Source organism: Melospiza georgiana, chromosome 20 (assembly GCF_028018845.1).
Source record: "Melospiza georgiana isolate bMelGeo1 chromosome 20, bMelGeo1.pri, whole genome shotgun sequence".
Classification (NCBI taxonomy): domain Eukaryota; kingdom Metazoa; phylum Chordata; class Aves; order Passeriformes; family Passerellidae; genus Melospiza; species Melospiza georgiana.
The window spans coordinates 3,021,599-3,035,414 of record NC_080449.1 but is presented as its reverse complement, the minus strand read 5'-3'; the positions used below and the strand labels follow the sequence as shown (position 1 = coordinate 3,035,414).

Below are 13,816 nucleotides of genomic sequence, written 5' to 3'. Positions count from 1 at the left end.
TTCCCTGTCCTACTTTCCAGAACTGAAGGCAGGGATGAAAATAGAAAGAATCAATTCCTTTCCACTCCTGCAAGGCTGGAGAGCTTTGAACAGCACCAGAAATGAGCACAGAGGCTGTCAGGGAGCAAATGCTCTGGCTGGCAGAGAACCCTGAGGGCTGTGCTGGAGAGCTGGGGGCACCAGGGTGCACAGAAACATTAATTTTGGCACAGAAGCATTGATTTTGGCACCATGGGCCACTTTCCATTGGGAATGTCTAGGATGCCATATCCAGAGTGAATCAAGGTTGAGATGCTTTCCTGAGAAGCCACACGATGTAAGCTTGACTTCTGCAGACTGAGCAGGATCTAGAAATCAACATCTGTCATTTCTGGGCACATAATCTGGAGTTTTGGCTGTTATTTATAACTGAGGTCAGGCTCCCCACATTCACCCATCTGTTTCAGCCCTCAGAATAACCTGAGCTATGGTGGGTCACTTGGAAGATCCCAGCAGAACAGCTCTTGTCCCTCCCAGGACCAAAGCAGCTCTCAGGAGACAAACCAGAAGGCAGTCACATGGATCTCCCCAAGGATCAGCCATTCCACTTCTCCAGATTGTAGATCTGAGCTCAAGGAACTGGAATGACTGCCTGGACTAACAGAGCACGATTTCCCTCATTTCACACAGTTCTCACTGCAAGCACCACCCACGCCCTACAATTTTCTTACGCACCAGGTAATGTTTTCTTACAATGCATTCCAGAGTTGGAACCCTTCCTGCATCACCTACAAACACAGCATGGCTGGGGAAGAGTCTGCAGGATGGAGTCCTCCCACTAATTCCTAAAATAAAGGGGTTTTCAGCCTCCATAGGAACTGTCTGGAGCCTGATGAGGGGGCAGCTCCCATCTCTGCTCCCTGTGACAGGGACAGGAGCCAGGGCACGGCTGGGGCTGGGCCAGGGCAGCTCAGGCTGGAGCTCAGGGCAAGGCTCTGCCCCCAGAGGGTGCTGGCACTGCCCAGGCTGCCCAGGGAATGGGCACGGCCCCGAGGCTGCCAGAGCTCCAGGAGCCTTTGGGCAGCGCTGCCAGGGGTGCCCAGGGTGGGGCTGCTGGGGGGGCTGGGCAGGGACAGGAGGGGGATTTGATGATCCTGGGGGGTCCCTCCAGCTCAGGATATTCTGTGGTTCCTTGGTTCTGTAAAGCTCAAGGGTAATAAACAGAGGGAAACCCAAGCTCAGGAGCTGCCCAGCTTTTGGCTGTTAACACACACACATACACGCCATTCAGGCTCTGCAGAAGCTGCCAAGCACACCAAAAAAGTCCAGTTCTCCCTTGAATTAAGAGAGGATTTCACCTGACTTGGGGAGCAGCACCTCTCTTTGATCATTGTCCACCAAGTGAGACTCATGCCAACTCACCCTCAGCAGGCAGGGCAGGAGCATGGAGCTGACAGAGGCAGAGCTGCTTCCTGCCCTGTGTTTTTCTGCTTTGCAGAGGGAAATCCTCCACCACTGCTGAATCACCAGCCAGCTCTTGCTACCCAGTCAATTTTTTCAGAGCTATTGCACCTGCTATCCCTTCATTACTTTATTACTTCTGCTTGAATGGGGAAAACAACATCATAAACCCTGTGTATAAATCACTCTCCTAGAATAACAGCCAAGGAAATAGGACAGAATTCATTTGGTCCATCCCTCTGCTCAGCACTAAGCATTACTCCACTGATCGTTTTAGAGGAGGTTATAAAAACAACTAACAATCTTTTAGTCTTTCTGGAGAGTAGAATGAGCTTTTTCTCACTGCAACTGCTGCCATTTCAGCTCAGTCCCAGTTGCTCTGTTCCAGCATGGTGAGCAGCATCTGCCCTTCCCAGCACAAGATAATTTTATACATCTGAAAATAGCTACCATGTCTTCCCTTAACCTTCTATGGGCTTTTTGTCTTTATAGGTCAGTATTTCTAACCAGCACTCAGCTGCCTCCTTGTGCTCCAGACTCTCCTCCTTTGGTCTGCCTCAGCCTTCAGATGTGCTGCCAAAGGCTGCTGCTGAAGCTTTTCCAGCATCAAGAAATATCAGACTTTCTTCACTCCAAAAAGCATTCTGCTAGCATAGTTATGGGGGTTTTTGCAACTCTGTGACACTGCCCAGGCATGGACAGCTTTTGATCCTCTCATGCCTGGATTCTTTTTCTAATAAAATGAACCAGCCCTTGTCCTCTGCACAACATTTATCAGTTTCCAGCTCAAGCATTTCTCTCCAGTAAAATCCTTTCAAGTTTACTTTGGCTGTTCTGGTTGTCTCTCAAATTTCTACCCTATAGCTTTGCTCCATCACTTCAATTCTCTCTCACTTCTGTCCTTCCTCTCTTACCTGCATCCAAGGCAGGGTGGGCAGCAGGGCAGGGGGGATTGTGCCCCTGTGCCTGTGCCCAGGTGAGACCCCACCTGCAGAGCTGCCCCAGGCCTGGCCCAGGACAGGGAGGAGCTGGAGCTGCTGCAGAGATCCAGAGGAGGCTCCAGGGGGATCAGGGGATGGAGCAGCTCTGCTGGGAGGAGAGGCTGGGACAGCTGGGATTGTGCACCTGGACAGGAGAAGCTTTGGGGGGACCTCAGGGTGACCTTGCAGGGTCTGGAGGGGCTCCAGGAGAGCTGGAGAGGGACTGGGGACAAGGGATGGAGGGACAGGACACAGGGAATGGCTCCCACTGCCAGAGGGCAGGGCTGAATGGGATATTGGGAATTGGGAATTGTTCCCTGTGAGGGTGGGCAGGCCCTGGCACAGGGTGCCCAGAGCAGCTGTGGCTGCCCCTGGATCCCTGGCAGTGCCCAAGGCCAGGCTGGGCAGGGCTGGGAGCAGCCTGGGATGGTGGGAGCTGTCCCTGCCCATGGCACTGGATGAGATTTGAAGTTCCTTCCAACCCAAAACATTTCCTGATGGACTTAACAGACAAAAAAGAAAACACACAAGGACAATGAAATCTTATTAAAATATTTTACCTTAAGTTTTTAAGACAGACTGAAGGCATTAACTGCATAAATCACCTTCAGAAATTCAATCTTATGTTCCTCTTTCTATTTCTAGTGGGGTTCTAAAACAAACCCATAGAAAAAATCCAAGCTCTCACATTTTCTACCAGCTTAACATCTACTTAGAATTTCGAGACCTCAAACAGCAGCACGAATGTGTCTTTCTAACAACCTGTGTTGCAACACATTTCCTTAAAATATCTATTTTAGCATTTTGTTTCATTGCAACTAATTAGCCAGACCATAGGCAAGTCTAGAGAAAACTGATTCCATACTGAAAAAGGTCAGGAATTTGAGGCTGATGGGCTTTACTCTTTATACATGGGAAGACATTTGAATTCTATTACAAATAAATGTTTTGAATTGTGCTATAATTGTAACACTCAAGCTCAATTTTAACTGCAAAGCAAAGAGATTCACAGCTCCACAGAGATCACTGTTCAGGGGAAAACAGCTCTGCCAGCTGGCAGAAAGGGAAGAGAGACACTGAAATAAATTCCTGCCCCAGATAAAGAGGCAGAATTAGAACCCAGCCTTAGTGCAGAGCAGTGCTCAAGGCATTGCTCAGTGTTCAGGCCAGGCTGGATGGGCTTGGAGCAACCACAGCAGGGAACAGGATAAATTTTAAGGTCCCTTCCAACCCAAACCAGTCTGTGACACTGGAATTTTACAGTCTGTATGTTTAGCAGTTGCATTTAAAATCATCCACTACACAAGCAGAAAGGTGGGTTTGAATCCTCCCTGGGTCATTCCCTCCCTCCTGGGTCAGTCCCAAGGACAGGGATGGGTGACAGCAGCTCCAGAGTGGATGGCACATGTCTGGGATGTCCCCAGTTTGTGGGGAGCTCTGTACTGAGCTCCCAGTTCATGAACCTGGGCAGGGAATCACATTAAATAGAGAGGAATAAACTCACAGGTCTGTTCAAATGAGCTCCAGGGACCAGAAGTTCCTTAATAAGCCCCAACAGAAATTCAGAAACACTTGAGCAAAAATAATCCTTACAGGGAAACCAGAAAGATTATTTGTCACTGACATAACTTCTGAACACTTATTGTCATAATTAAATTCTCCTGGCAATAACACAGATAAAACTCCACCATTTTGGTACCATGAAAATGCCTGAATTGAGGCTTTATATTGCACAGTTTAAAAAAAATATTATAGGTGCTAGGAAAGCAAGAGAATAAAGTATTTAAATCAGGTTTATTATTTTTGCAGGATTTTTTAAAGAAATCTGTTTTTTAAAAAGCCTAGGTCTTCAAGACAGCAAAATGACAAATCAGAAATAATGTGAAGTAACAGCATTAAAGAATTGCCTGTGAGGCCAATGCAATGATTTAGTGCTTAGTATAATGTCCCTGATGCACTTAGGGACAAAAGAATTAAATTTCAAGTCCGTCAGTCTCCAAATTTGCAGGAGAGAGATATAATGTCAAGTGAATTAAAGAAGATGGATGAGCTGATGGATTCAAAGGGAGCAATCAGAGTCACAGACAGATTTGGCAGCTGCAGGAGGAGGATTCACAACCTAAAATGGCAGGAAGAGGGAAACCACCTCCCAAATATCAAAGCTGTGGAAATAAAGGTACAGAGAACCTTGGAGATAACTGGGATGGAGATGATAACTGGGATGGAGATAACTGAGTTGGAGATAACTGTGAGAGGGATAACTGAGATGGGGATAACTGGGATGGAGATAACTGGAATGGAGATAACTTCTCTTCCTCTGAGCCCCAGGAGGAATGAATGACATTATTAAGGGATTTTAGAAGCCAAACTTGCATTTCCCATCAGTAGCACTAAGTGATTTCCACTTTGCTAACATCCTGCATTTAAGCAGAACTCCTCCCAGATCCACAAAGCAGCCCTGCAATAAAAACCTGCTACAGCTGATGGGAGGACAGAGCAAGGAAAGCTGCTGGAAGTCTGGGATGGATCCGCTCAGGCAGACCAGGAGCACGCAGTGTTTCCTCAGAATTCATCAATCACTCAGCAAACCCAGAGGATGTGGTGCTAACAGGCAGCCCGAGCCTCCCAGACATCCTTGGAGAGAGCCAGGAAAATGCTTTTAATTGCCTTACCTGGGGGAATTTGCGTTTGATGGAGATCAGGGCCCCCTCCGGGAGCTTGGCCAGCTCCGAGTCGCGCACGGCGTGCACCGTGGTGGCTCTGGGCTGGTGGGTCAGGGCCTCCACCTGCAACACAGGGACACAGTCAGGGACAGGGACAGGATCAGGGACAGGGACAGAGCACAGGGACAGCTTCAGAGGCAGAGTATCAGGGACAGAGCTTCAGGGACAGAGAGAGCACCAGGGACAGAGCATCAGGGACAGCATGAGGGACAGAGCATGAGGGGCAGAGCACCAGGGACAGAGAGAGCATCAAGGACAGAGAGAGCATCAAGGACAGAGAGAGTATCAGAGACAGAGTTTCAGGGACAGAGGGAGCACCAGGGACAGAGAGAGTACCAGGGACAGCATGAGGGACAGAGCACAGGGACAGCATCAGGGACCAGAACACCAAGGACAGAGCTTCAGGGACAGAGAGAGTACCAGGGACAGAGCATGAGGGACAACACCAGGGACAGAATGAGGGACAGAGCACCAGGGACAGAGAGAGCACCAGGGACAGAATGAGGGACAGAGCACCAGAGACAGTTCCCAGCCTGTACCAAACACCAAACAGGAGCACCAAGGAGCTGAGCCCTTCCCAAGGACCCCTGTGCTGCTCCCTCACAGCTGGAGCAGAGCCCTGCCTGTCCCAGGGGTGTCACCCAGGGCACCACAGCTGCCACAACCAAACCCCTGTGCCATGGGACAGCTGCAGTTCCTCACAGAATCAGAACCCACAGCTCCAGGGAGTCTCCAGAGTGGACTCAGCACCACAGCAGCCCTGAGAGATTTCCACCCCTCGGTGCTAATGGTGACAAAGCCATCCAAGAGCCAGGAAAACCCTATTTCTCTACTGCTCCCTCTTTCCTCAATGCCACCCTGAAACATTTCCATTTTATTCTAGAAGCTGAATACCAATGACCTTGAAATAATTGAGATTTCCTAAAAACTAAAAAAAAAGTGGTGAGAGCAGGCTGGGTGAGCTTTGAGCAACCTGGGGTGGTGAAAAGTGTCCTTGCCCATGACAGGGGGTGGCAACAAGATGAGCTTGCAGGTCCCTTCCAACCCAAACCAGCCTGGGATTCTAGGGGCAAATCAGCACATTTGGCCCAAAACCAAGCATTGCTTTTCTATTATTTTCTTTTTTTTTTTTTTTTTACATATTTATGTTTGCCTGTGCTGTGTAAAGAGGAATGCCAGAATGGTTCAGGCTGATCCAGTCCCACCTCCCTGCTCAAGCAGTCACTCAGGGCTGTGTCCAGACAAGGAAAATCCACACCAGAACACACCTCCCTGACCAGTGGCCAATTATTCCACCTAGAAACGTCTATTTTATTGACAGTAGAAGTATAAAGAAGATGGTGACACAAAGAGAGTTATACAAAGATTTGCTCCTTTAGGGAGATTCTGCCACCACATAAAACAACCTGGGGTAAAAAACCCAAAATGCAGCTGCTGCCCAAATCCCCACCTGCCCCAGAGCTGCCACTGCCTCTTGTGCTGTGTGGAAATGCAGAAATGCAATTTCATGCTGGAGTCTCTTCTCATGGCCAGTGCCTTATCCTGCAGCATCCCCAGAGCCAGCAGCAACAGCCTGGTGCTCCATCCTGGGAGTTCCAGCAGCACACAGCTTTTATTGGGCTTAAAATCCATAGATCAGCCATTTCCAAAAGAATGGTTGTTGCTGTAGCAGCTGTAATTACTGAGGTTAAAACACAAACAGAAAAATCCCTCCCTAACTGCAATTTACTCACATTTCAAATCAAAGTGAACATGACTTTGCATTATTAATTTTCCACTAGAAAAAGAAATAAATAATATATCAGCTTAGAGCTGTTTGAGTTGTTTGGAGGTTGGGGGGTTGATGGTTTTATTTGTTTGATTAATTTTTGGGGCTTTCTTTCACGATTTTTTTCAAAACTTATATTGACAGTAAATTCCAACAGAAGCAATTAATTCCTCACACTACTGTGGGTTCAGACACACAAAATGAGTACCAGATATGAAAATATTATTATTATTGCTACTATTATTACTATTATATGCCTTATGCAAAAGACACAGCTCAGTGATCCCACTTTCACCAAGATCCCTCCCTGGAAGGCTCCATGCTCACAAAATGGATAATCCAGCTAACCAGAATATCTTGAGCTCAAAAACTTGCCATTAGTGCAGAAAAGTGAGATCAACTTGCCAATATTAACTTGAATTTCACCAGCACACACTGCTCTGCATGCAAAACTGCACAGGGAAATTTAAAGCACCTTCATTTTGCAAACCCCAGCTTTTGTTTTTTGCTCAGGTTCCAGGGATGTTTTGCTCTGTCATCACATTTTAAACTAATTATATAGAAGGGCAAAAAAAAATCATCTTTGTACATACATTTATGGAGAAACAAACCTTCTAAAGGCTCCCCAAAGGGCTGTATAAGATGTTCTGGTTTATCTCCCTCCCTTATTACCTGCTTTTTATCACAGGTTCTTGGCTCTGTAATTCACCTTCCTCCTCCTGAAAGCAGGTTAAGAGTTTCAGCTGTTAAAATCAAACCTTTCCTCTCAGCTCCTGACTGAGTTTAATTTGTATCAAGAAGAAAAACGCTCAAACTGTCCGAGATCCTTTACCACAATTTCTGTGATATATGAGAGCATAAAACCAACTGTGCTCCAAGGGGCTCCTGAGCCTTTCAGAAAAGATGAAATTTGTAAATTTGTAGAAAAGGCAATTAAATTTTAACTTTAAACACAGCCACAGGGAGGGTTTTGGAGCTCCCAAGTGGAACTTTATCTTTTTGACAGAGCAGAGGGCACAGGGAGACCTTTTCCAAACCTCCTTCCCAAGGAGCCATTGAAATATCCAAATTTGCACCACCACCAGTCCCAGAGACCCCTGCAAGTGCTGACTGCAATTCCCAAGTGATTACAGAAATTGCACCTTGGACTGCTCTTACATACAGGTACTATGGAAATCTTTGATATTTTCATTTAAATACACCCCAGTATTCCAGCACGGAAAATATCTGTGTCCCAGACACTGCACACAAGGAAATTCACACTGTGCTCTCCCCTTGGGTACAATCACCTGAGTTCCCAATCTCTGTATTTATTAACAGTCACCATTATTCACTTATTAATTATCCCAGAGCAGCTGGGGCTGCCCCTGGATCCCTGGCAGTGCCCAAGGCCAGGCTGGGCAGGGCTGGGAGCAGCCTGGGACAGTGGGAGGTGTCCCTGCCATGGCAGGGGTGGCACTGGGTGGGCTTTAGGGTCCCTTCTCACCTAAATAATTCTAGGATTCAATAATTAATTAAATACTTCCTCTTCACTAAGGAGGGCTCTCATTTGGTGAGGGCTCTCATTTGGATCATCTGCAGGATGATTCTCAACTTTCACCACACTCTCCCCTCTTCACACCCTGTGGTTTCAGAGCCTTTTTTGCACTGGTTCTACATTTCCTGCACATGGAAATCTGCCAAACCCATTTGGTTTTGGCCATTCCCATCTCCTTTGGAGATCAAAAACATTCTAACATTGAATTGCAGCTCTCCCTTGAAAATAACACCTTTTTACTTTGTATTTTTAAATTTTTTTTTGTCTTTTTAAAATTTAATATTTTGTATTTTTAATTAATATTTGATATATCAACTAATTAATATATTATTTTAATATATTAATTTTAGTTTTTTTAAAATATATTTAATATATATTAAATATATTAAACTATTAATTTTAATTAATATTTGAGATTAGGATATTTTTCTTCTTGCTTAGGAAAAACCAGAAGTCTCATGCCATATCAGTATTTAAAATAATTTCAATCTTAAACCACATTCAAGTCTTCTGCCCAGTGAACCTTTGGAACAGGTTTTCTTGTTTTTCCAGGTTTGTAAAAGTACAAGACTCAGAGATCCAGCTTGAACTTCAAAATGATCAAAATCCACTTGTGATCAGAAGACTGTAGCATTATTTCCTTGGTCACAAAAAGGGAAATTTAACATTCTGATCAGCCACCACAGCTGCAGCAAACAACACAAAACCACCTCCACAGTATCATTAATAACCAAATGTTTCAAGAAATACCATTATTATCTTTCAGATCTTATTGAACCTGACTGGAGAGAATGTTTATTTACATATTTGGTTTCATAACCACCCAAGGTTCTCTCTTGAGCTCCTTCCCAGACTTCCATTAGCATCACTCATCCTCACCAGCACGGGCACAGCATTTGCTCCAGTGGAATCTTTCCCACTTCATCTCAGGCCAGCACAATCCTTCTCTTGCTCGAGGCAATTGTACCTCTCTGCTCTCCTCATGTCACATCCACTCCTCCTCCTCCTTCCTCACAAGCCTCTAAGGAAGTTCCACCTCACTGCCCATTTCTGGGCTTCTCTCTCAGAGAGTTTCCTGCATTTGCCATGGTTGTTGTTGTTGTTCCTCTCTCCCTCCAAGAATTCTCTGCTTTTCCTGGAGTTCCCTCACTGCTGAGCCCATCGCTGCTCTTCTCTTTGCCTCCTCATTATCTGGTGTTGTTTGGTTTTCTCTCATGCAATAAACTCAGCAGGCCCACACTGCAGGGCTAATTTCACTTGGAACTCCATCTCTCTGAAATCCTGCTGTGCTTTGTTTGAGCAGCCCTGCAAAAATGCTCAGTGTTCCCTTCACCACTCCTCTGTCTCCAAGGTCAACCCTTGGCTCCCCATCCTCAAAATCCCTCTGGATCTCCAGCCCACCCTCAGAAATCTGCCATCCATCACTGCCTTCACTTCCACTGCCTCTATTTTGGGGGAATTGCACAGGAACAGTGTCTCAAATGCTGGAATAATTCAAATGACAGAGCACAGAACCATTTCCAGTGTTACACACCCCGTGGTTCTGGATAACTGATCATGATATGGCCATGGGTGAGAGCCCTCCTGCATTGCTGTGATTCTGTTGTTCCTATAACAAAACAAATAAAAACACCACAGCTCCCATTAAAAAAAACCCTAAAATCAGACCTGTGCTCTTTGTGCTGTTCCAGTGAATTCTGACAGGGAGGAGGTTTGAGCAATCAGGTGGAAGGGGCAGAAGGATGGAACTGGATGAGTTTTAAGGTCCTTTTAAAGCCAAACCAGTCTGGAATACCATGATTCCCACACCTTCTCTTAGCTCAGTATCAAACAGTGACAAAACCAGGTTTTGCTGCCTCCGTCCCATACGATGCACATGATTCACAACCCTGCCTTACAAGTTCTTCCTGAAAAAAAAGTGTTGCTGTAAATCTTTTACAGGGAGGGGAGAAGCAATTTATACTCTCATGACCTCTTTTGACTTCATTTCCAACAGTCATTCCTAACAGTTCTTTACAGCTTTCCAAATGACACAGTTGGGAAGTGAAAACCAGCAAGTGGCATCTTCTGCCAGTTGCTCTAAGTACAAATTCCTTTCTGAGCTGCATTCAAGAAATCACTTTATTTGCTTAATTTTTGGTGTGTGATGAGCACAGTTCTGCTGCTCAGGCTTCAGCATCTCTGAGACTTCCTGGAGCAAACTGGGGCTGCTGTAGGGCAGGTAATTTGCTGGCAGGAAAATGTTGCTTCTCCAGAATTTAACAAAGTGTTGGGTGACTTTTCTCACAGTCAGCAGCCACTAAAAATGCAGATTGTTTCCAAGTAGTTTCTTGTGGAGATTATTTCTTCTCAAGTGAGAGTTCAAGCAGATCTAGTGCATGAGGAGACATGTCCAGTGCAAATGTTCAGAGCCACAGGCCTGCTCTCCCCAGCCTCCAGCCAGGAGCACGTTTACACCCCTGGCTCTTCCTTCCCATCCATTTTGTAATGCACTTCTTCAGTTCCTCTTCATTATGGCCACCACTCCAACCAAGAATCTGTCATTCTCTCACACATCATATTTCTTCTTTTCCCATTGATTTTTCCTTGCTGCCAGCTCACAAAAAGCAGCAATCTCTCCTCACCAAGGGAAGCCTCCTTCAGACCCTTGTGCAAGAGCACACAGGGGAAAGCACCAGGTACAAGGAGATCCTGGGAAGCAGGTCAGGACCCCAAGGATTATTAAATTATGCAGCTTAAACTGGGTCCAGCTCAGCTTGGGAAGGACATTGAGATGAGAGCATCCAGAGGGGGCAACGAGGCTGGAGAGGGGCTGGGAACACAAACCCTGTGAGGAACCCCTGAGGGAGCTGGGGGTGCTCAGCCTGGAGAAAAGGAGACTCAGGGCTGCCCCCATCACTGCACAGCTCCTGAAAGGTGCCTGTGCTCAGCTGGGGCTGGGCTCTGTCTGCAGCAGCACTGACACACCCAGAGCACACAGCCTCGAGCTGTGCCAAGGGAAATTCAGGCTGGATATCAGGGAGAATTTTTTACAGAAAGGGTGATAAAGTTGTGGAATGGCTGCCCAGGGAGGTGGTGGAGTCCCCATCCCTGGGTGAGTTTAACAAAGCCTGGATGTGGCACTGGGTGCCAGGGCTGAGTTGAGGGGTTGGGGCTGGGTTGGACTCCATGATCTTGAAGGTCTCTTCTAACCCAGTGATTCTGTGAATTCTGTGCAACTTCATTTTCCAAATTCTCCTCCAAGACAGCCACAATCAGTGTCTGGTAATTAGCCTGACACTTGTATTGTCTTGTCTCCAGCACAGGCTTGGCTCCCACCGGGAGCACCAAGGACAGGCAGGGCCTGCCCTCACAGGGACACAACTGTGTGACACTGGGGGTGCACAGACACCCACCCCCCTCTGGAGAGACCCTCGGCCAGAGCTGCTCCCCCATCCTGAAACACCCACCCCACTCATCCACAGCCCAGCACAGGCTCTCCACAGAGCCACCAGCTCAGCTGGGGCAGGGCCAGCACAGGGGGGACACAGAGGACAGGGATGGAAGGGCACACACCCAGGGAGGGATATGGAGCAGAAACACAACACTGACATCATCTGCTGCCAGTTCAGGGGGCTCTGGAGCAGGGACAGAGGCAGCTGGCAGGTAGCACACCTGTATGTCACAGCCAACACCAGCACTGGAAGAGCCACCTGTGCATTGTCACAGCAGTGCCTTTGTCCAGAGCAGGGCAGGAGCTGCTGCTGCAACTGAATCCAGTGAGGCAACATCACCAACGTTACACAGAGGCCAACCCAACACCACATGGAACATTGACTGTTTTTGGCTTGAACACGCTGCCCTCACACCCTTCTCCAGCTCATTTGCACCTGGAGCACCAGAGGATGCTCATCCCAACAGTGTTTGCTCCAGCCCCAGCTCAGAAAGACCTGAAATATCAACTTGTTTGTATCAGAAAAGGACAAAGGAGGAGACACTGCTGGAAGCAGTGAATGAGTGGGAAGAGCAACCAGACAAACTGCAAATCGATGCTATTTGTGGGAGCAGTGCCAGTGGATGAACTCAGAACACCATGTACTCTCCAAAGTTGTTCTAACAACCACCTTCTGCATCTCCTGTGTGCCAAGCTCACCCCGTGACTGAGGACAGCCAGCCCTTCTGCTGTGTGCAAAGAGGAATCCAAACCTCCCTCCCTCAATTTTTAATAGAAAAATGTATTAAAAAGCCATGAAAGGCTTACACACACTCGTGCATGGAAGTCTTGTGTATCTGTACATGGCTATATGCAAGAGCAGATCTAAAATACAGGTGAAAATGAAACAAGGCTGAGCTTGCTGTGCTTTGTAATTAGGGCAGATGGAGTCATCCCACAGGCTCTCCCCAAAGGACTGAGCCTGCACTTTGTAGCAGTGCAATGACAGTCCTGTTGCAGCTGAGAACATCATTAAGGGACAAAGAAGAGGAAGATTTAAGCTAGGAAGGGAGTTGGTAAAAGCTCAGCCTCCTGTATTTCAGTTTTACTCCTTGTATACGTGTGGCTGTAGGAGAGATTTGAAGTTCCATGCATGTTGTGCTGCCCTAAACCCAACATTACAGTCCAACCACCACCAAAAACCCTGTCAGAAGCCACCTGAGACACCCACACCAAACACCCAACAAAACCATCACATTCACCAGGCTGATGGAAGAGGATCTGCAAGGGCAGTGCCCTGGGCAGGCTGCTCCTCTTTGGGTGAATGATTCCTGAACTTCCAGAACAGAAAAAGAGAGAACAACCCATGATGAGCTGCTCAGGTACCTCCTAGAAGGGAGAGATCCAATTCCTTTCAACTCAGCTTCACACAGAGTCCCAAAGCTGGCTGGAGCTTTATCAGGGACCCTTCCCACCCTGCACTGCTGGCTCTTCCCCCAAAAATCCTTCCTGCCACCTCCACTCCACTCTGCTCCCACCACTCAGAGCCATCCAAGCATTCTGGTGGTGATAACGAGGATCACTTTTATCTCTGTCTCTCTATCTCAGTGGTTTTTATTTAATGATGCTTGCCAAAAAAAAAAAAAAAAAAGAATGTTCTACCAAGGAAAACAAAAATTTTCAACGGCCTTGTGCATTTCCCAGGGTTCAAGGGGATGGATGCAATTTTAGCCTTTGCTGTTCCCAGCCCAGTTCCATGTGGCATCCCTCAAAATGGAAGAGAGAAAGGAGAAGGAGGCAAGGGGTATAAAAAGCTGTCCTGCAGGGGATCAGGGTGTGTATCAAGAGTGAGCTGATAGCTGGAATTATCACAAGAGATTTCAGCTGGAATCAGAAGGAGACACCCAATATCCCAAGGAATGACAGTCCAACACATAAAATCACCTGTCTGGAACC

The 13,816-nt window shown here is 47.0% G+C and overlaps 1 protein-coding gene across 2 annotated transcripts in view; it reads right to left on the bottom strand.

Moving 5' to 3' along the window:
• PNPLA7 (patatin like phospholipase domain containing 7) overlaps positions 1-13,816 on the bottom strand; it is a 136,390-nt gene that overhangs the window by 74,262 nt on the left and 48,312 nt on the right. For both annotated transcript variants that reach the window (XM_058038390.1, XM_058038391.1), the window contains exon 19: positions 5,093-5,206. In XM_058038390.1, the coding sequence (XP_057894373.1) occupies positions 5,093-5,206 (114 nt within the window). The remainder of the gene's footprint in view (positions 1-5,092; positions 5,207-13,816) is intronic.